The sequence below is a fragment of the Papaver somniferum genome, chromosome 2, assembly GCF_003573695.1.
Source record: "Papaver somniferum cultivar HN1 chromosome 2, ASM357369v1, whole genome shotgun sequence".
Taxonomy (NCBI): Eukaryota; Viridiplantae; Streptophyta; class Magnoliopsida; order Ranunculales; family Papaveraceae; genus Papaver; species Papaver somniferum.
The window spans coordinates 219,022,290-219,046,670 of record NC_039359.1 but is presented as its reverse complement, the minus strand read 5'-3'; the positions used below and the strand labels follow the sequence as shown (position 1 = coordinate 219,046,670).

The 24,381-nt window shown below is 36.8% G+C and overlaps 1 protein-coding gene across 2 annotated transcripts; it reads left to right on the top strand.

Annotated features, from left to right (window-relative positions):
- The first annotated feature begins 950 nt into the window (after positions 1 to 950).
- Positions 951 to 4,499, top strand: LOC113350571 (ATP-dependent zinc metalloprotease FTSH 5, mitochondrial-like). Of its 2 annotated transcripts, XM_026594718.1 has the most exons (6): positions 953 to 1,262; positions 1,385 to 1,663; positions 2,037 to 2,216; positions 2,311 to 2,432; positions 2,780 to 3,256; positions 3,407 to 4,499. In XM_026594718.1, the coding sequence occupies exons 2-6, from the start codon at positions 1,564 to 1,566 to the stop codon at positions 4,265 to 4,267; spliced, it is 1,740 nt and encodes a 579-aa protein (XP_026450503.1). In that variant the 5' UTR covers positions 953 to 1,262; positions 1,385 to 1,563; the 3' UTR covers positions 4,268 to 4,499. The 2 variants fall into 2 exon arrangements, with proteins under 2 accessions (XP_026450502.1, XP_026450503.1); XM_026594717.1 differs by having other exon boundaries at positions 951 to 1,663.
- Positions 4,500 to 24,381: the final 19,882 nt, after the last annotated feature.

Below are 24,381 nucleotides of genomic sequence, written 5' to 3'. Positions count from 1 at the left end.
TGAACAAGACTTTGATGTTATAGTAGTTCACATCCTACTTAGAAATTCGGGATTCGGCAAACGTACGGAACGGCAAACGTACGAGTATTATACGGTTTTGTAAAATCCAGATTCGGTCCAAAATTCGGTCAATGGGACGTGATTCGTCAGTAATTCGAAACGGCATACGTACGTGTATAATTCGATTTATAAATGTGAGTTCGGTTCTGAAAATTCGGTATCTATATACAACAAATAATTTGTATTTATAAGGTCATAGACCAATTTTTATGCATATGTGTGAGTTATATAAAGAAAAAATAAACTTAATATGATGATATTAATAATATATACAACATTAGTTATCCAAGAGGACGTCGTATGGTGGTATAGATGTTTGGTTAGTGAGTTTGAGATCTCTCTCACCTTCACCTTCAAATCTCTTCAGTCGTTTTTGTTTCACAAAAATTACAACACGTCTAATATTTGGTCGTGTATGCTCGGGAGGCAGTAAAGCTAAAAAATGGAGTCTTTGAAAAGTAAAAGCTAAAGAATTTATGGCGAATTAAGCGGACGTATCATTCGGGATACGTCAAATTCGTGAACGATTCGCGAATAATCCGGGAATGCCACATAGACTTGGGTTCAGAGTTGCAAACGTACGCGAATAAGACGGTAAATTTCGTGATACGAAAAAAATTCACGAATGATTCGCGCATCATTCGCGAACTTACTAACTAGGGTTCACATTAGCAGTTTTTGTTTTCTAAGGAAATGTGTGCAGAGAACACGAATGGAGAAAGCAAAAACAGACCCACCTGCCCAAGCTGTTTCGGCTCAGCTTCCAACCCTTTGATGATGATGTGGTGTAACCCACTACTTCATTTTTGCAGTAAAACTATTTAATATTCCAACTTAATAACTTTCACCTAACAAATTGCAGGATATGGTAAATTGGTAGGTGCCTAGTAAATTGGTAGTTGCCTATATGTTTACAGTCTTTGCACAAGTTTGCTATCCTGTTTAGGAAGTTTTGCAGCAGCAGGAGTTTATATTTTTGCATATATGGAGTAGAGAAACACATTGTTCAACTCATTTTCTTAGCTACTAAGTATTTACACATCTCCCCTGAAATATAAATGAAGTTTTCTCAACTTTGAGTTTGGTAGTATTATCTTTTTGTGTTCTTAGGTTTAGACAGTGATCTAGTTTGTTTTATTACTTCATCTCAAGGCAGAGAAAACAACAATGAAGAAGAAGGGGATGAACAAGCATATTAAGAGGTTGGTGACGGCCATCGTTGTTGTTGAAGTTTTCAGTGTATCCCTCTTTCTAATTCCTAATGAATATTTAGGAGATTTCCTTAAAAGTTATCGTAATGGGTTTGAGTTCGGGTTCCATTCAGCTACTGGTGGCATATGTACTCGAGGACGCGATTCAGAACGTCTAGCTGATTCTACATTGCTAAAGGATGCTGAAGGTGGCAGATCTACTCCAGTACGTGATTCAGAAAGTGTAGATGATGCTACTACATTTCCAGAGGATGATGAAGGTGTTATAAGATTGTTTGAAAGTCAGCCAGAAATGCATTCTAACTCAACAGCAATTGTAGATTATGTGAAAGCCTTGGTGAGAGTTGGTAGGCTTGAGGAAAGTGAATTGTTCAAGACAGTACTAGAAAAAGGTAATTGTTACTTGCTGTAATTTTGTAATGGTCGTTGTAATTTCTCGATTGTCTTTTCTTAATTTCTTTTATTACAACCGATTAGAGGCTAAATGTTGTTCAAGAAAGAAAAAAAATAGAGTCCATTTTCAGATTTAGCCCCATCTTTAGTCATTAAAAGGTTTGCAGATGTGGTATATATGTAGCATTTGTTTACAGTTACCAATCTTTGGCTGGCATACATTTTGAAAAGATGGATTTTGGCCATTTAGATTTAGATCTACATGTTTATTGAAAGGCCCGGCCATTTTTATGCAGTGGTGATTTCAATTTTGGTTTTGGTTTGTGTATCAATTTTTGTTGGTGGTTGAGTCTCACAATGCAGTGTTTTCAGGTACATCCAGTGCCTCGACGGAGCAAGATCCAGATTATCTTGGAACTGCTAGGGATCCTTTTCACATGGTGATAGTAGACCAATGGATATCCAAAGAGAAGTTATTTGGTGCTTTCATCAACATTATACTGGCAATCCTCCTTCTTGGAGCAATTTTTGGAGAAGGCAATATTCTTAAAGGTATTACTTATGGTGCTTTACAATGAATAGGAGTAATTTTTAAGATGTTTTTAGACGAAATTCTAAAGCTTGCTTTGATTTGGTTTTTGTTCAGTTTTTGGATTAAGTCAGGAGATCCAACCCAGCACGTCCACTACGAAATTTAATGATGTTAAGGGAGTTGATGAGGCCAAAGCTGAGCTAGAAGAAATTGTCCTTTATCTTCGTGATCCCAAGGTAAATGCAATATAACGTTTCAGAGCGTGCGAATGCTCGTTAGAGATCCCAACTGCTACACCAATTATGATCTGAGAACATGAATCTTGTTTCTCATTTCCGCATGTATGTTGAGAGATTTGCACATGTTACGCCAAATTTCCGAGACTGTTACAAAATACTGTGTTTTCCCGTTATGTTAAACAACATTGTAAACAAAATGTGGATACTCGTCTCAACTTTGCTTGTAGCATAGATTATGTTCATGTTGCATGCACCAAACTAGATTTAAGGTTTCCCCATTGGATCAAAGTTGTTATCCAGTCATGAGGTTAAGTTTTCTTAATGATACCTTTTTATTGTTTCAGCGGTTCACAAGTCTAGGAGGTAAGCTTCCTAAGGGGGTGTTACTTTCTGGTCCAGCTGGGACAGGTAAAACCATGTTAGCAAGAGCCATTGCAGGAGAAGCAGGAGTACCATTCTTTACCAAAAGCGGGAGTGAGTTTGAGGAAATGCTTGTTGGTGTGGGTGCAAGAAGAGTGAGGGATCTATTTGCTGCAGCAAAGAAGCGCTCTCCATGTATTATTTTCATTGATGAGATAGATACATTTGGAGGCCGCCGTGACTCCAAAGATCTGAAACGTTCGCAGACTACCTTAAATCAGTTTCTTGTCGAGCTTGATGGCTTTAAACAAAATGACGGAATTATTGTGATTGCTGCAACCAACTTCCCTCACTCTTTGGATAAAGCACTTGTTAGACCTGGCCGTTTTGATCATAACATTGTCGTTCCCAATCCAGATGTTGAAGGACGAAGACAGATAATGGAATCTCACATGTCAAAGGTAATGTCACATATCACATGGTTGAATAAAGGCTAGCTTAATATCTGATACTGCAATATTTAAAATATAGAGACCTATTGCAATGTCTAGTTGCATGACAACTATGTCACTTACTTGTGCGTTTTTCTCACCGGCTATACAAATTGTCAGGTTCTCAAAGGAGGAGATATTGATCTAACTATTATTGCCAGAGGAACACCTGGGTTCTCAGGTGCAGATCTTGCAAATATGGTGAACGTCGCAGCTCTCAAAGCCGCAAAGGATGGTTCTAAAGCAGTGAGCATGACTGACTTGGAGTATGCAAAGGATAAGATTATAATGGGAAGTGAGCGCAAATCAGCTGTGATTTCTGACGAAACTCGAAAATTAACAGCTTTTCATGAAAGTGGTCATGCTTTAGTAGCCATCCACACAGATGGGGCTCATCCAGTTCACAAAGCAACAATAGTTCCACGAGGAATGTCTGCTGGAATGGTAGCTCAATTGCCTGACAAAGATGAGACTAGTGTTTCTCGCAAACAAATGCTTGCTAAATTAGATGTTTGCATGGGTGGTCGAGTAGCGGAGGAAGTTATATTTGGAGTAAATGAAGTTACTACTGGTGCACATTCAGATTTCCAACAAGCAACATCTTTAGCCAGAAAGATGGTCACAATATATGGAATGGGCGAAAAAATTGGGTGCGTCACTCACAGTTATGATGATGATGGCAAGAGTATGAGCAGTAAAACTAGACTTCTCATCGAAAAGGAGGTGAAAGGGTTCTTGGACAGGGCTTACAATAACGCGAAAACAATCCTGTCTACTCACATCATAGAACTCCACGCACTAGCTAATGCCCTGCTTCTGCAAGAAACACTCACAGGAAGTCAGATCAGTGATTTACTTGCCCGAGTCGGTAAAAAGCAAATTCTGCCTTCTCCCGTGGATGCGTCTCAGCCTGTTTTGAACGATTCAAAGAAGAAAAATTTCAACCCAAAGCGGGGTCTTCGCATTAAACGCCTAGGGTGAGCTCGAAGATGTTATCTTCTCTACTCTTAGTATATTTATTTTTCCATTGTTAGTCTTTATTCTTGGAGGTTTAAAACTTTTACATTTTGCTTGTTTCCTGTTGAATTCCATTCATGTTGTCATGTTTGCGTAAATTCAGAGGCGAACAAGGAGCACAGAAATATTTAATGTCAGTAACCTTATAATTTAGAGTAGAATTAAGAAATGAATATTTGCACCTGTTGAACCAAAAGCTGAGATTGAGATAGTCTGTCGATGGTGTTGAATGTACAAACTTGGCTGAATTAAAAAGTTCTTGGAAATTGCCAGATAGTGATTCTTACAATCAATGTCTCGATTTAGCTGACCGCAAATTGCAAGTAGGCACATGTTAGATTGAATTGAGTGGTGATAGTTTGGTGTTGATTATTACACTATACAGTGCAACTAAAAGCTGAAATGGAGAAAGTATCGACACCCCGTACAATGTCCCAACATGGTTGAACTGAAGTTCCTGGAAATTGCCAGATAGTGAATATGAATGATGTCTCACTTTGTCTGACCGCAGAATGCATTGATGGACTGAATTGAAAAGTGGTAGATTGCTGATGATTGTTACATAAGCGTACAGCCACAAGCTGAGATTGAGATATTATTGATAGCGTCCCAACTTGGCTGGATTGAAGTTCCTGGAAATTGATAGATAGTGATATATTTTCTTGCCAGATGATATGATTATGGGACCATTTCTGTAGTCATACTTCTTGCAATGGGTCCTTTTTTCAGGAAAATGACTGGGTTTTTAATCAATGAGTTCATTTCATGTGTTCCAAAATCTGGCTAAAAGTTCCCCACTAGGATATAATTGGCTTGACGCCTTGACTGTCTGTGGTTTGGATTCAAGTGATGAAAGTTATTTAGTCTTACATAATTATTTTACTTTTTTTTGTTTTTCAACCATCAAATTTAAAATGCATAATTGTAAGCCTATTCTTAGATACAGTCACACAATCAATTAATGGGGAGTTATCGATAGTTGAAGTCTTTCACAATCCATAGTGAATTAACTCTGGAGTTATTTGTGTTGAATGGATTATACTGTATTTTATTTTTTGTAATAAAACATGTGGAGTAATTTAAATTATTGTCATCCTTCACACTAGATAAGACTGTTTTTACCTCTTACCAAAAAGTAGTATGCGAAGGGTGACTTAACCATGAATCGTGTGAGAAGGTACACAAATCATTTTTTGGTAATATATCGTGTTGTTTTTGAACGGAAAATTGTTTTCGCTGAACAGAGACTACATAACTTGGGTATTGAATGGTCATTGCCATTTGCCACCTGCAAACAATCGACTGTCAAGTGGTCCTGTCATTTGTGTTTCGCCATACAACAAAACTACCAATCTACTCACAACGTGGGGGAATGCCATCCCCGTAACATTGAGTTCCAACAGGCTTGTTGTTTATTATTCAGCAGCTCTCACTGTCATGTTAGGTTTAAACACTTGCTAAACTAGCCGGAAGTCGTCCTTTAAGTTTGGGGAGTTTGATCGAGTTAACACTCTTGTTGCTACGTCGATATTTTTAATTCCTTTACTACAAAACAGAAGGGTTCTTGAGACGGTCAAAAAAAAGTCCCAAGAGGCAAAAGGCCGTCCCAAAAAGGTATTAGAGACGATTTTGTTAGCGTCGCCGGATCCACCGTCACTAATACTTCTGGGGACGGTTTGGTTCTAGGGACGGACTTATAAAACCGTCAGTAGTACTTTTTGGGACGGATGTAGGGATGTAGGGACGGTTTCTTAATCCGACCCAGATGTATTTCCAACGGTCATATAATGCCTATTAGGAACATCTAATAAGCGTTGCTAAAGTTCAAAAATAAAATAAATTTTCTTTTCAGTTTCTTTGGCAGGATGCCTTTTCCTTTACCCTGTTAAACAATCATTCAGACTGCATTTTATCCCAAAATAGATTCTCACTCATGAAATCAAGTTGTTTACAAAAAAGATTCAGTCATTTACACTACCAAGTCTCATACAAAAAGAACAAAAAAATTGAAAAACAACCAAAAGGTGATATTTTCAGTCTGCACTGGAAATGTATGAGTGCTTCTACTCCAGAACGACACTTTATAGCTCATGAAATTAACTAAACAAATTGTATCCTAAGCTATATACTCAGTTCATGCTTGCTCATAAGAGAAAATGGAAATGAACAGTTTGAGCAGCTTCACACGGTAGAACTGGACTCACCTATTGAATAGTTGTATCTTGATGGACGAAAATAATTGAGTAATAGAGCTTTCGGATCAAAAATGAAGGAACCTAAATTGAGGGATACCAAAAGAAACAACAATATTAGTAAGGTTATATACTTCTGAAGTCAAAAAATAGAAAAATCTTTGACCAATTCACTCAAAAAAAGATCTACAACTGTTATTTGCCCGAAAAGATTAAGAAACATATTCTCTTGCATGACATGCTCATAACAAAGAGAGAAGGAAAGAGTAACACAAAATCTGCTAGAATAAGGTGTATACAGTATCATGTTGAAATGATAAATAATAGAACTCACATGATTTCCTCAAACTAAGTTCAACGATGAATGCAAAATGGTAGTGAGTATGGACTTACCTCCAAATATAAGTGGGTATTTAACAGGCTCGTAAACACAGTACTTTTGTAATTTCTGAGCCACTTCAGCTACATCTTTATGCCCTTCTTTAGTTAGCGAAACTCCTCGATCAATTTCAGTCACCTAATTAAACAATGTTCTATTATTGCTGAACATGACAGAATTCACAGGCACATGCCGCACATACAACCAACAACAAGCAGGAAACTTCCTATCCAAAGAGCAGAAGCAGAACAAAGCTAAATAATTCATGCATTTAACAATTAATGTGAAGCAGCAAGTCTAAAAATGGCATAGGAAAAAACACAGTGCATTCCCAACATGGCTTGACTCATATATGCTGAAAGGGGAAACCAAAGCTTGTGTTAGTAGTCAGATGACACTACATGTTAATTAATTCTAAGAGAAACATGTTTCTCTTGTGTTAGTAGTCAGACATTGATTCCTAATTCATCACACTCAAAACTAAAATCACAATACTAATAATTCAATCAACTAAACAATCAATAAGAATGAGATCAGATAGATAGATACACATTACAATAGAGAGAATTCGACCGGTAACCCAAATCGGCAAAAGATATAATTAATCTCTAGGTTAACAAAATTGATCGAGAGAAGTTTGGAAATGGAGAGAGTCTTACTTTATTTAATTTTGAATCCAAAAACATCAAAGACAAAATCGAGCAAATTAATCAAACAAAAAACCTGAAAAATTCAAAGGGAATCAACAAATATACTGCGATTTTACCAAAAGCAACCTTAAATTCTTCGTTTCAAACAACAAACCAGAAAAAATTCACGAACCTGAGAAAGAGATTCTTACCCTAAGTTTCCATGATTCAATTTCTTAGTGGAGATGGAGAAGAAAGTGAAGATTTCACAGATATGGTATCGATTCCTGAAGATTTCGTGAAGATGGATGATGGCTGTCTTCAGCTGCGACTTCGTGGAAATCTAATCTTAGGGTTTTCAGGAAAAAATAAAAACAGAAAAATGTTTCTGATCGGGAGAAGAATAAGAAGAAACTGAAAACTATTTCACTATACTCTGGGGCGTAAAATAATTAAATTACCAACGGTATAATCTATTTCATTGGGACGACTGAGACGAGTTCGTCCCTACTAGTGGACCAATAGTGACGGTCAGACATGAGTCGTCCCTACTAAATAAACAATTGGGATGGTTTATGCCACACCGTCCAAATACACATCGCTAAGGACGGCTAGAGTGGGCTTTCCCAACAACTACCTACTAGGGACATTTTTCTTGGAAGTGGTCGCCCGTAGAAACCTTCTTTTTTGTAGTAGCTTATAGCCGCCAAAATTGTGTGAAAAAAGCGAGGGTTGTTGGTAGGGATTAAAATGTTGGCTTAGGAGCTAGGACTACCCGAAATTTATAGGCATTTTTTTTTGGTACGAGAGGCGACACTAGATGGTACTCAAGTTGTAAATTTTTTTTATTTTTTTTGTCCCAAGTATAAAGCCATGATTTAAGTGTCAAAAGCAATAAGAAGATTTTCCACCTTGCCAGAAATTCTCTCAAACAAGCACAATGGTCCCAAGGGTCTACTCTTTTGTTCCTTCCAAGAAGGAAGAATATGTTTGCTAAAAGATACAAATAAGAATTCTTGGGCTTGAACAAGTTACAATTGGTGTTAGATCCATGGAAGTAAAAATACTTCAATGTAATGGATCCAAGACCATTTTGAACTTGTCCAAATTGAGTAGTTTTTATATTCAAATCTTGTAGACAATGAAAAGATGAATTTAACGCTAAAGAAACGTCGAACGAATAAGTTATGAACAAAATAGTCGAAAAAATTAGGTTTACAAGTGCATTTATAACAGCTGATCATGAAAGATAGAGCCCCCCCATCAAAAGAAATAGAAAGGGAGATAATGGATCTCCTTATATAATTCCTTTTTTTGATTTAAAATATCCTACTGCTGAGCCATTTACTAACACAAAGAATATGATAAATTCCACATAGCACCTAACCCATTTCCTCAATTTATCTCCATAACCCATTAAAGCTAGAATCTCATCCAGGAATTCCCAGTTAATATGATCAAATGCCTTTTCAAAATCCACCTTAACAAGAATATCAGATATAACACTTCTGACTCTTGAGTTTATAAGTTCATTAGCGACTATAACTCACAGAAACCATCTTGAACTTCGAAGTATGCTCAAAAGAGTAACCAATATTTTTCGAATGACTGTCCTATTAAGCTCGTTACCCTATAGGTCTCGTTCTATTCAAAATTTTAGGCTTAGGTTCGGGTTTGGTTTCGTTTTCCTAAGGCGGGCAAGAAGAGAACGATTATGAAATCGAACCCTTATCTTGTATGGCCAGTCCTTGCCCTTTACTAGGAATTCAAAAACAATCCAAATTCGTCCTCAATCAATGAATCACCTTAAGGAATACAGTAACTCGCTAACAGGAGATTCGCGAGTGTTTCGATGGACTTACCTCCCGTACCAGACAGGGGATGAACTGTTGAAGTCGACTCGGGCCACGACTCCTATGTCATGTACGAACCCGAGGGGCCGAGACGATATTGTAATCGTCGTCCTTCCCTGCACACAGTTTGTATTTAAGGGTACCCTTCCGTAGGGTTTAAAAATTAAAGTCCAAATGTCCAGTCCAAAGTTCAAAGTGCAAAAGAAAAAGAAAATTACAAATATTTCCTACTACAATTCTAAAAAAAATAATAAAAATATCTAAAAATTAAAAAAAAATAAAAAATTAAATTAAATCCTAAAAATTAATTTGTCTTCTTTTCTTCTCTTTTCGCTTTAAGCTTTTTTTTCTTTCCAAGTCCTTAGTGTTCCACTTCGAACCTGTAAATCAAAGACAAAAAGACACGTAAAGAGGAACAAATGAAAATAATAAAAAAAAAAATCTAAAAATGCTACCTAAATACAAATCCCCGGCAGCGGCGCCAAAAATTTGATGGTATTTCAAAAGTGATTGTAGTTGTAGTGGTAAAACTGGGTCTTTTCAGACTTGTGAAGAAAACAATTTTTATAGATTTAATTTAAAAAGGAAAATAAATAAAATAATTCAATTTTAGAGAAAATTACCAAGACTAGGATTCCACCACTGACCAAATAAATAGTAAACTTTAAATAGTTTTTATGCAATTCTATCTTTAAAATAAATTCTAATATTTGCCTCAAATATGTTTTTGAAGTAATAATTGTAATCAAAAAGTATAAAACATCAAAAGTTATTAAAACCCAGCATGCTTCATCAAATTAATTCACAACTATTCAATAAAAACTAATATTTCAATTTCAATTCCATGCAAATAATCAAATAATAATATTGCAAATAAATAGTAAAATTAGAATTATACCAATTAATGTGGAACAATGGCTTCCTCCGTCGCCTTGGCTAATGGGTTTAGCTCCTCTTCCCAAAAACACACTCACAAGATAAATTCATGGCTAAAATAGGTGTTTTTATTGATGTATATAAGATGAAACAGGAATTAGCAACGCTGTAGAAGTGTTACAGCATCACTGTTACAAAGGGGCTATTGAAGACTGCTGTAAACGATAAGCCTTTACTGCTGTAAAAGAACGACACTGGTATTGTTATTTAAGACTGCTGAAGAACGACTGACTATGTGAGTCTGTTCTTCGTGTTCTTGAAGCTCTTCAATGGCAGCAGCAGCACTGTCTTCTCTTCTCCTCGGCTCTCCTAGACTCTAAACTCTCTCCTCAATTTTTCTAACCCTTCTATGATGAAAACACAGCTATTTATAGCTATCCAACTCCCTAGAAACTCGATCAAATCCGAGAATAATCTCATTATTCTTCTCGGGCAGTTTGGAGAAAAATCACTTTCATGTTGATTCACGTGGTTCTGTTGGCTATTCTCTCGTATCCAAACTATTCTCTTATTTGGAATGAACTGAATTGGTATATATCCACGCAAGAATATCCCATAAATCTCTCTGACCAATCCCAAACCCTAAACAGAGAAGCCGTATCCTGTTGGGACTTTGATCAATTATTCCGACTTATCCAGCCCAATTGGATGGGTCTAGACGATTGCATTAGGCCTGTTATGTCTTCTAGAGTCCGTAGGTACCAAATACACCCGTTTAATCTCCTCAGAACTCGCTAAGAATTCAACTCCAAAACTGTTGTCGCTGCAGCCAATTCTTCCCACCAATTTCTGTTTTGAATTTTGAAGATGACCTCCCCCTATCCAGTTCCGGTGTCCCTTTAGTACATCCCTGAAATGGGGTGCCCCTTATCCAAATTAGGGGTGCCTTTAGCAATTCTTTTGGGATGTTTTCCGCACTTTTTCAGGGTTCCTCCGGGGTATTTCCGGTACACTATCAACGGCAATCCAAGGGCCACATTTTTAGCCAATTTTTCCGCAAAGCCTTATTTATCCAAAAACACCTACAAAAGCATAAAAGACCATAATAAGTACAAAATAGAACACTAATAATATATACAAATGAGATATATTAGACACATAAATGTGTCTATCAAATACCCCCAAACTTATTATTTGCTAGTCCCGAGCAAATCAAAACTACAAAATAAAATCCTAACTCACTTTTGCAGGCATCGTCGATTGCATTTAGCGTATGCAATAATCCTTTAAACCCCTAGGTAACCCTAGTGGCCGAGTTATAGTCTCGGGAGGGCTTACAAGAGATATACCCACAAAACCTTAATACTCCAGACCCTATCTATCTACAACGAACCTTGGAAGGCACTAAAGAATCTCCTTGGTTGGAATACTTATTGACTACAAGAGGAAGTACCCTGATGCGAAATTCCAATTGATGTACACGAGTTTGCACTCAAGCATACTAAAATTTATATATAAGTGACAGATCTCTACTCAGATAGTTGCATTATGGACATCATGTTCGGAGTCAAACTAATCACATGGAAAGATTAAGAGATGGATATAGAAAAACATAGATGGTTTTGATGTTTACTAAGTGAACGGCGTTTCCCATATCTGTCTGAAGGCCTCCGCCAAAATGAACCTATCCTAATGGATTGAGATACTAGTCTGACTAATATCAACACACTGGCATATACAAGGGAACCAGTGATTGATAATCCTAACTCTAGGTAAACACAGCTGGCATATACAAGGGTACCAGTGGTCGACTTTATTGAATTTATTCCTTTTGGTCAAATGGTCTGGTCTCAAATTTTTTTTTTTTCATCTTTTTTTTCAACTTTTTTTTTTTTGGTATCTCAATCACTCTAATTCACCCTAGCATTGGTAACAACTTGAATCGTGAGCCCCACCTAATCACTTAGAGTAACATAGTTTAAAAACAAAATAAAATAAAAATAGAAGTGAAAAGGACTCAACGAGATATGGTGAAACTATCATGTTATTTCTAACACCTGAGCTCTGTGCTTTTATGAATAGACTCTTCTAGATGTTGCCATCTAATCAGATTGGTTCCTCAACTCCTACAACCAAAATGCTTTCATCCACTTAGATTGGTTAGTGCCATCCTAAATACGCATAAATTTCTAGGCTCTGGAGTTTATTTATTCATACTGCAACTAAAAAGTTTCTCCCATATCCCCAAACTTAAATCTAACATTGTCCTGAATGTTCTAAAGATGAAATTAAAAGCATGAACAAGGAGAAACTGTTACCATTTGAAGCAAAAGAGATAAGGAAAGATATTACCGTGTTGCATGAGATTGGGTTACCTCCCAAGAAGTTCTAAGTTTAAAGTCTTCAGCCAGACATCAAATACCTCAAAAAGGATCTTCACCTTCCAAAGTCATATACCAATAGCTGAAAAAGTTGTGGGTCCATAATACCAAATAGAGATAACACCAATATGAGACAACTGCACTGGTTCAGAAAAATGAACAGAAGGAGCACATCCTCATCTAAGGTTTCTTGCAAGACAACCGGATCTATCAAGAGCCTCCAGTTGGGCTTCATAAGAGTGTCTTGAAAAATAAATTCATCTGAAAAACGAGTTTCTAATATATGGATTTCCTCCTGAACAGTATCAGGCGGATCAGGTTGTGGAGTCTGAATAGACGCAAGCGATACCTCAGATGCACTAGGCTTGAGTCTCAAGTTAGGGACTTCTACTGGGATAATTGACAATCTCTACCCCCAAATTTAGGGTAATCACTATTCTCCGTAAGACCTTTAACTATGGCTTGAATTTCCGGATCCGGAGAGTATTTCAAATACTCTAGAGCTTCTTCTAGTTCACTACCCCCAAACTTAGAGTTTTGGGTGTATCTATATAAACTAGTCACAATATTCCTAATTTTTAGACCATCCGGTTCCTGAAAAAGGTCAATTGCTTTCTCTAAGTTATAATCAGGTGGTTCATCCTCTAAATTCTTTTGAGGTATACTATCTATAGGACTTATATGTTTCATATCCTCTATGGTCATCCCTATAGTTTCCTTATTGTGTTGAAGCACGGTTACTGGCCTAATCTCATGATCACTATCCAAATCGGAAGTTATAGGCAAAATCTCAGATGAGCCTACAAATGCATAATTGGGGTCCAACTTAGGAGGATCTTTAGGCTCTTCGAAATAAGGGCTGAAGGTAGATTCGGTATCTAGTAATGGTTCAAACCTAGATTTCCATCTATCGGTATCTAACATAGGAATAAAATCCAACAGAGCATTTACTTGTTCAATGTTGCTATCATCGTCGAAATCCATGCTAAAACGGGCTAGACAACTCTCTAATGGATCTTCCGATTCGGTGTTTGGTATAGACTTCGGAACTAAGGTTCCTATCATGTTGACCTCTTCAATGCACGTGTCATATAGCTCAGAATGTAGCTTATTGACATTAAAAATATTCAACTCAATAGTCATATTACCAAAAGATAGATTCATAATACCATTTCGACAGTTTATGATCGCATTAGACGTGGCTAAAAACGGGCGACCTAAAATCACTGGTATTTGGTTCTCTGGGTCAGGGACATGTTGGGTATCTAGGATAACAAAATCCACCGGATATATAAACTTGTCAACCTCAATAAGAACATCCTCGATAACACCACGAGGAATTTTAACAGACCTATCAGCTAACTGGAGTGTTATCTGGGTAGGTTTCATCTCACCAAGTCCTAGCTTAAGGTACACATGGTATGGCATTAAGTTCACACTGGCTCCTAAGTCAAGCAACTCTTTCTCAACACGGTATTTACCTATTGTGCAAGAAATGATAGGGGACCCTGGGTCTTTATACTTAGGAGTAGTGGTATTCTGAATAATAGAACTCACATGACAAGCTATGAAGGCTTTCCTCTGGACACTGAGCTTACGCTTTCGCGTACACAAGTCCTTAAGGAACTTGGCATAAGAGGGAATCTGCCTAATTGCATCTAATAATGGAAGGTTGATATGAACCTGCTTAAAAACCTCCAATATATCATTAAAGTTGGACTCCCTCTTAGTCGGAACTAGCAGCTGGGGAAACGGGGATCTGGGAACAAAGCCGGGCTCATCAGGACCCTCATTGGTCTCTTTAGAGACTCTATCAGTCTCCTCATTTTCTGGCTCATAAGGGTGAACTACAACATGTTCACTTTTAGGTACGTCGACCTTATTATCAACTTTCTTTCCGCTCCTAAGGGTTTTAACAGAGTTCACATGATTGTACGATTTATCTCCTCTAGGGTTAGGATTAGTATGACTAGGGAACCTTCATTCTTCTTTCTCATTGATAAACTTAGCTATTTGGACGACTTGAAGCTCTAATTAAGCAAAAGACTGGGCACTATTCTTAAAATTCTGTTTGGTTTCCTCTTGAAAATTACCCTGGCTTTTTACTAACATTTCCTGGCTTTGTGATAGCATCTCCTAGATCTTCCTTAATATACTAAGGGTTTCCTCTAAGCTGGTTATTCTATTCTCAGATGGGTTATGGGTCTGACCTGAAGAGTTCTTAGTATAACCAAAAACCTGGGGGAGGCTGAGAATTACTAGACTGGCCTTGATTATGGCCCTTAGACCAAGAGAAATTAGGATGGTTTCTCCAACCAGGGTTGTAGGTCTCTGAGTAGGGGTCAAACTTCTGACGGTTCTCAAACCTAGCGTTGTTATAGACAACATGGGCTTGTTCTCCACTAACCTGACCTTCTCAAAATGAATTATCGGGCTCTATTCCACAACTAGAGACTTGAGAGGTTATATTAGGTTCAACAAGGGACCTATTTTTAGACTGACCCATTTCCAAAGCTTCTAACCTTCTGGACAAAGCAGCAAACTTAGCATCTGACGCAAAACTCGTATCTACCATATTGGTGCTACTTCTATTGACCAAGAGTCTTTTAGGGGGTTCAACACAAGATTCCCATTGTTGGGATTTTTCAGCGATAGCTCCTAAGAAGGTAAAAGCATCACCAGCATTTTTACTAGTGAACTCACCAGCGCACATAGACTCAACCATGGCTTTGGTCGAATAGTCTAAACCATCAAAAATAATCTGTACGAGTTTCTATTATCAAATCCATGGTGAGGACACTGAGATAGGAGATCATTGAATCGCTCTAACAACCTATAAAGAGACTCTCCCTCTTGTTGCACACTAGCACTAATTTTCTGCCTAACAGCTGCAGTTTTATGCTTAGGGTAGAATTTCATATAGAAAGAAGCAATAAGTTCCTTCCATGTTTCTATGGATTCATACGGTAGGTTGTTCAGCCAGGTCTTGGCTTTGTCTCTCAAGGAAAAGGGAAACATCTTAAGTTTCAAGTCTTCATCAGTAAGGTCTTTTATTCTAATTTCCCCACAAATTTCCTCAAAGTCCCTAATATGGAAATAAGGGTTCTCATCATCTTTTCCTAAGTATATAGGGATCATCTGAAGAATACTAGGTTTTATCTCGAAATTATCCGTAGTGGCTGGCAATTTAATGCTAGAAGCTCGGTTGGTCCTAGTTGGGAACATGTAATCTTTCAAAGTTGCCATCGCTGGCACAACAGAAGTACTAGGGGTACTTTCCTGACAAAGAGACAGATTCTCAAAACTGAAGTTTCCAAAAACACGGCTCTCAAAAGAAGAATCTTCGAGCTCCCTGCTTATATCAGAAGAACTACTAGGTTTTTCGCTGATCAATCGACCTAGAGTATCTCTTTTCCAAGCCCTAACAAAATCGGGCATACACTAAAAATATCAAAAAGAAATAAAAATCCTAACAGGAAGGTTCTAGCAATCACACAGCAGGCTGATTCGACTCTACCACAACAAACCTAAAGATTTCTAGCAAACAACAAGCATGATGGCTCCACTTAGATTGTTTTTAGACCAGCTTCTAATCCTTCGAAAAGGAATTCGTTACAATCTGAGCAAATTCTCTGGAATCAGTACGAGTCAAAGTGAGTTGAATAGAGGCGAGGGAAGCTCAGTAGAGCTTTGATACCCAAGGACTCACCGGTATTCAAGGCGGCGCAGTCACGCATTCAACTCACAGAAACCATCCTGAACTTCGAAGTATGCTCAAAAGAGTAACCAATATTTTTCGAATGACTGTCCTATTAAGCTCGTTACCCTATAGGTCTCGTTCTATTCAAAATTTTAGGCTTAGGTTCGCGTTTGGTGTCGTTTTCCTAAGGCGGGCAAGAAGAGAACAGTGATGAAATCCGAACCCTTATCATGTATGGCCAGTCCTTGCCCTTTACTAGGAATTTAATAACAGTCCAAATTCGTCCTCAATCAATGAATCACCTTAAGGAATACAGTAACTCGCTTACAGGAGATTCGCGAGTGTTTCGATGGACTTACCTCCCGTACCAGACGGGGGATGAACCGTTGAAGTCGACTCGGGCCACGACTCTTATGTCATGTACGAACCCGAGGGGCCGAGACGATATCGTAATCGTCGTCCTTCCCTGCACACAGTTTGTATTTAAGGGTACCCTTCCGTAGGGTTTAAAAATTAAAGTCCAAATGTCCAGTCCAAAGTTCAAAGTGCAAAAGAAAAAGAAAATTACAAATATTTCCTACTACAATTCTAAAAAAAATAAATAAAAATATCTAAAAATTAAAAATTAAATTAAATCCTAAAAATTAATTTGTCTTCTTTTCTTCTCTTTTCGCTTTAAGCTTTTTTTTTCCAAGTCCATAGTGTTCCACATCGAACCTGTAAAGCAAAGAAAAAAAGACACATAAAGAGGAACAAATGAAAATAATAAAAAAAAAAAATCTAACAATGCTACCTAAACACAAATCCCCGGCAGCGGCGCCAAAAATTTGATGGTATCCCAAAAGTGATTGTAGTTGTAGTGGTAAAACTGGGTCTTCTCAGACTTGTGAAGAAAATAATTTTTTTTAGACTTAATTTAAAAAGGAAAATAAATAAAATAATTCAATTTTAGAGAAAATTACCAAGACTAGGATTCCACCACTGACCAAATAAATAGTAAACTCTAAATAGTTTTTATGCAATTCTATCTTTAAAATCAATTCTAATATTTGCCTCAAATATGTTTTTGAAGTAATAATTGTAATCAAAAAGTATAAGACATCAAAAGTTATTAAAACCAAGCATGCTTCATCAAATTAATTCACAATTATTCAATAAAAATTAATATTTCAATTTCAATTCCATGCAAATAATCAAATAATAATATTGCAAATAAATAGTAAAATTAGAATTATACCAATTAATGTGGAACAATGGCTTCCTCCGTCGCCTTGGATAATGGGTTTAGCTCCTCATCCCAAAAACACACTCACAAGATAAATTCATGGCTAAAATAGGTGTTTTTATTGATGTATATAAGATGAAACAGGAATTAGCAACGCTCTAGAAGTGTTACAGCGTTACTGTTACAAAGGGGCTATTGAAGACTGCTGTAAACGATAAGCCTTTACTGCTGTAAAAGAACGACACTGGTATTGTTATTTAAGACTGCTGAAGAACGACTGACTATGTGAATCTGTTCTTTGTGTTCTTGAAGCTCTTCAATGGCAGCATCAGCATCACTGTCTTCTCTTCTCCTCGGCTCTCCTGGACTTTAAACTCTCTCCTCAATTTTTCTAACCCTTCTATGATGAAAACACAACTATTTATAGCTATCCAACTCCCTAGAAACTCGATTAAATCCGAGAAAAATCTCATTATTCTTCTCGGGCAGTTTGGAGAAAAATCACTTTCCTGTTGATTCACGTGGTTCTGTTGGCTATTCTCTCGTATCCAAATTATTCTCTGATTTGGAATGAACTGAATTGGTATATATCCACGCAAGAATATCCCATAAATCTCTCTGACCAATCCCAAACCCTAAACAGAGAAGCCGTATCCTGTTGGGACTTTGATCAATTATTCCGACTTATCCAGCCCAATTGGATGGGTCTAGACGATTGCATTAGGCCTGTTATGTCTTCTAGAGTCCGTAGGTACCAAATACACCCGTTTAATCTCCTCAGAACTCGCTAAGAATTCAACTCCAAAACTGTTGTCGCTGCAGCCAATTCTTCCCGCCAATTTCTGTTTTGAATTTTGAAGATAACCTCCCCCTATCTAGTTCTGGTGTCCCTTTAGTACATGCACTGAAATGGGGTGCCCCTTATCCAAATTAGGGGTGCCTTTAGCAATTCTTTTGGGATGTTTTCCGCACTTTTTCAGGGTTCCTACGGCGTATTTCCGGTTCACTTCTGGGGCATTTCCGGTACACTATCAACGACAATCCAAGGGCCACATTTTTAGCTAATTTTGCCGCAAAGCCTTATTTATCCAAAAACACCTACAAAAGCATAAAAGACCATAATAAGTACAAAATCGAGCACTAATAATATACACAAATGAGATATATTAGACACATAAATGTGTCTATTAGAGCACCTTAGATACTATCTTATAAAGTCTATGAACAAGAATGATTTTGGTTTTTAAGCCTCTAATCCAATAATTTCTTTCTTGCAATTCTCCAAACACCATCACTAAAGCATTCTTGATAATGTCCCAAGCAAAAACATAAAAATTAATATGGATACCCATCACGGCCTGGTGCCTTTGATTTCCCTAACCTCTTCATTTCAGTTAAACATTCATCCTCAGAAACCTCAATTTCCAACCAACTATATTTTTTGCTTTTTCAGTTATTTTGTTGAAATGCATATTTTTCATTATAATAGTTCTTGTAGACTGATTTTGAAAGATATTCTGAAAATAATCCACAATGCCTTCTCTGATTTATTTATCATTATTTGTCATCTTTTCATTTACTTTGATGGTTCCAATATAGCTTCTTGTTCTTTTGTCCCAGTTTGTGAAAATACTTAGTGTTATTGTTGTCATGTTGTTTCATATGAGTAACCCTTTCTATAGCTCTCGACTTCTAAGCTTTAAGAACTACCAACTTGGAAAATTCTTGTATATCTTGTAGTCTTTCATCCAATTACTCCTCTGTCAGCCCATTATTAGTGTCTTTATCAGCACCAAGAGTCTTGAAAATGTCTTCGAACTCTTCCATTCTTCTTCCCAAATCTCCATACTCATGTTTACTCCATACTCTCAAAATTGGTTTTAAAAGCTGAAAGAAAAACAAGCTCCTCATGAAACATTAAAATAAGACCAAGTAGAGGGGAAAAAAGAGATAAATTAGGATGAGTGTACCAGAAAAACTCACAATGAAATGGGCCTGGACCAGTCTTAACAAAATCACAGAAAAGTTCAATGAGACAATGATCAGAATAAGGTCTTGACAGTGCTTGTTGCATCACTCTTGGAAAGAACTGCTCCCAATCCACTGAGATCAACAATCTATCAGTTATGCTTCTTATGTTGTGCAATTGGTTATTAGTCCAAGTGAAAGTGGTACCACTAAGAGGAAAATCCAATCATTCATGTCTTGCAATGAATCTATTAAATTTTGTCATATTTGCAGTCATTTCACCAATAGTGGATCTCTCATGAGTGAACTTTATTTCATTGAAATTTCCCCCAATTACCCAAGTTAAACTCCAAAAGCTTCTTAGTTATTCTATATCTCTATTAAATAGTTTCAACTCACTGGTGTTGTTAGAGTTTGGAGCATAAACACCAGTAAAAATCTATACTCACAACTAGAGTTATGCATTTTACTTAAAATTTTGATTGAATAATGACCTATTAAGGAGTCCAAAACTGTCAGTTTTGAATCATCCCAATAACAAAGAATACCACTTGATCTTCCCTAAGAAGGAGCATCAAGCCATTGAACATGCATGCTTGTTTCCCAAAGTCTTCCAAACTAAAAGATCATTACACTTTTGAATCTTGGTCTCCTGAAGAAGAAGAATGCTTGGTTTTCAATATCTAACTTTGTTTTTTATAACATCTCTTGTATTCAGATCATTAAGACCCCTAATGTTCCAATGTATAATTTTTAGATCCATGAAAACAAGAATTAACCCAAAGAAAACACAAAGCCGCAAAATGCATTAGATGAGTTTACCATTCTCTTCTTTGAAGTTTTTGAGATGCGCTTTCATAGTTTCCATCATAACTTCAACATTTTGCTCTTTATTTCCTTTAAAGAACAGACCTAGTCTTGGCCCTAGATTGATCATCTGCCCAACAACATTTTCAAATTTCATTATCAAACCCAGATCAATTGTGTCTTTAATCTGACTCAATTTCCCTTGTGAATTGATTTCCACAGAGTTATCATCAAAAAATGGAGATGGGTTATTCTCCAATAGAGGAAATGTATTATTAAAAGCCATCTTTTGAAGATAAGGTACAGATATTACATCATCCTTTGTAGATGAACTTGGTGAAAGATCTGTTGGTTGAGTGCCCAAATACAAAATAGACACAACCGTTAGTTGGTTTCCTAAAACCAAATTTGAATTTGAAGGTGGAGCAGGTGCCTTAAATAGAAACAGTGGATTTAAAATCATGCTTGAAAGACCCTTATCGAAAATTTGAACCCTTCTATCTTTTATTTTTGGTTCAATAGTATTAGTAGCCAAAGAATTTGAATTTGAAATTGAAGGTGCTGACTGATTCAACTTTCCATTTTCCGCGCAAGAAGAATTTGAATGTTGTATAATCGGCCACCCAATTTGGAAGGTTGAGAAATTCTCGTTTGAATCCGATATTCTCTTCTCTGAAAAATTAGATGTATTATTTGAAACCCTAAATATTTTATACGCCTGATCAATCATGCTATTGATGAACTTCGATGGTTGAACATGAATAAGAAAAGATTGACCATTAAAATGAAACATACAAGAAGAATCATGTGATCAAAACTTTGGAGTAATAAATTGATTGCAGAGGCATCCTCCCAAGATAATGTAGATATATGAACTTCCAATAGACCTCCATATTTTAATCCAATAAAATTAAACATTTCATTACACCAGAAATGAGCGGGTCCCTTTTGTGTGGCTTGTAGAGAGTTGGTGACAAAATTCACTGATGGCCACCATGGACAAAGACTAATTTTTGCACCATCAAAAATCCATTGACCCCCATTGAGCATTTGGTTTTTGTGTTCAACAGATGCAAAGAAAAAATCTTTCTTTTCATCAAAAGGAAAAATATCAAACTCAGATTTGATGTAAAATCTATTTGCAATTTCTTTACCCATATTGATCCAAGATTCAACCCTGTTAGAAGACTCATTCTGCAAGTCAGATTGTTTAGATACACAAACCTGTTTTACAGAATATTTTTCTGGAAGCTTATCTGGTACCGTTCTATTAACGGATTCACTAACAATTAGTTTTTTTAGAAAAGAGTTTATCAAAACCTATCACGAATATTTTCCAACTATTCATACCTTATTCCGTAGGAATAATGGTAAGATATTTAACCCTATTTGGTAAGTCGGAAAAATTACATACTTGTTGTTGTCTCTAACTAACAAAAGATGTTTTGAAATCTTTTCGAAGTCCAATGCCAAGCTCCATAAAAATCTTTCTGAGATTTTTTCATCATAATTTTCTTCAACCACATCAAAGCTGATTTACTAAGATTTAATTGGATCAAGAGCTTTGTGATTCTGGGTTCTTCTTTAAAAAGAATATCACTAGATTTATTGATAACAACAATAGATTTTTACTCACAATCAATAATTACCGATGATACAAAGGAAAAAGATTTCTTTCTATTAAAAACTGCAATCCAACCTTCATCGTCCTTCTCTAGATCTTTTCCCGAATCTTATGAAAACTTTTCCTCACTCGCTGATTTTGAGACATGTGAACCGCTAACCACTGAACCTTTTTTTTGCTGGATCTTCAAAACTTATGCCTTTCCTTGCTGCTTATCATGTTGATCATTTCCCAAAATCTCCTTTCTGATACTGCATGTAGAAAAATCGTGAACCATTTTTTCTGTGAGAAAACCAGAAATTCTCTCTCCTCCTAAGTTAAAATCAAAAGATTGTAAGTTTTATTTTTCTTTTTCTTTTAGAATAGTTCAGGATAAATTGACTGTGAAATACTCAAAAATACAAGATTAGAAAAAAAAAATGAATCAGCCAAGCGGGAATGAAGCGCGTAATCATTTAACATCTTTTTTTTAAGGCAAAGATATAATAGATTACTTAACCAGCAGAAACAACATTGTCTGCATCCTCCAATTAATATTGCATCAGTAATAAAACTCGGCGGATGATTAATCTAAACTTTAAAAGCTTATAAATCCTAGCATGCCTGGCTAATTTTTCAGCTGGCTTATTACCTTTTCTTGTAACGAATTTGCAAGTCCATGAGGATTGACTGCTTCATCTAGTGTAAATATATAAACCAATTGGCTGATTCTTCCAACCTACCTTCCAAAGATTGTCATTAATTACCTCCGAACAGCTAGCTTCGCAACAAATTCAAATTAAGCAAAAAAATTGAAGTCCCAGCTCCTCTGCCCACTAGCTTGCATCAATCAAATGCGTTCTTCTTCCACTGCATTTAAATGTCCACCTGTGTGATGACATTTTCCTTGCATAAACCCACCTCCAAAGTCGCGTAAAATTAGTCCATATCCAGATTCAGAAAAGGAATTTGTCTTCTTGAAAGAAGCATCACAACATAAATAGAAAAAAATGAATTAGTTGGTGGTCTCAAGTTAAAATGAGATAGTAGGACAGAGTATTTATAATATTGTTGCTTTATTGCTGTACCATTAGTGGAAGCATTCAAGTACTGCTGTAATAAACATATCTCCAACTGGATATCTTGTAAAATACATCTAACCTTGCTTCCCAAATCTCCCAAGTTGTATTAGCCATTTTTACAGTTTAATTCTTCTACAGAGGTACAACAAGGTGACCCCTTAGAACCATTATTATTTTCTTTGGTGCTCCACCAACTTGTGACAAACATAAATGAACAATGTACATTATCTTTACAGGCTTGGTATCTTAATGATGGTGTTGTTATTGGTGACACTGCAGAAGTTGCAAAGGCACTTACGGTCATTCAGAGGGAAGAGCCCGCGCTAGGGTTTATATTGAATATTAAGAAAACAGACATTTTCTGGCCCTTTTATGATGGAAGAAAGTCAAGCTGTGGGATGTTCCCTACTGAAATCTCTCGACCAACTAATGGGGTTAAATTATTGGGAGGCGCGGTTAGTCTAGACGATGGGTTTATAAAGGGACTTTCCATTAGGAGAGCAGAAAAGGAAGTGGAATTGATGCATGTATTATCCAAACTTCGTGATTCTTAGAGTGAATTGTTACTCCTGTGTGCATGCATGGGTATTTCCAAGTTGTTTTTTGGATTTCGTATTTGCCAGCCAGCATACATTATGGAAGCATTAGGGATTTTTGATAGAGGCTTGAGGGAGGTGATAGAGGGAATTGTGGTTTGTGGGGGTTCCTTCTTTGAGCTACAATGGAGGATATCTACCGTACTTATTAGATACGGAGGACTTGGCCTATATACTGCAAGTGAGGCATCTCAATATGCTTTCCTAGCGTTTCGTGTTCAATCTTGGGGGTTACAAGATCATATTTTAAGGAGTAGTGGGGTAGAAGGTATGGATGACAGTTTTAACAAGGCTCTGGAGACGCTACAAGTAACTCTTTCTAATTTTGACTTTAACAGGTTTATTAATAAATACACCGCCCCCATAAAGGGCCAAACCATTTTGGCGAGTGCTCTTTTTGGTAAAGTAGTTAAAGATATGGACAAAGTTTATGAGTTGTCGGATAGACAAAAAGCAGTTTTCAGGTGCCTACAGGCAGCACATGCCCAGGACTTTCTCCTTGCTATTCCGATTGAGGGTCTTGGACAGAAGATATCATCCTTGCAGTATAGTTCCATTCTCAAATACAGGTTGATGATCCTGTTATACCTATCAGATACACGGCGTCCTGCTTGTTTTACAAGGTACTTATACGCCTATGGGGAACATGCAGTCCATTGTAAGGTAAACCCATGATTTAAGCATAGACATGTGTAGGATTAGAATCTCGCAACAGTAATGCTTTAGCGAAATTATTAACAACACAACACAGCAGTGTCACAAAACAACTTCAGAAACGAAATAATAA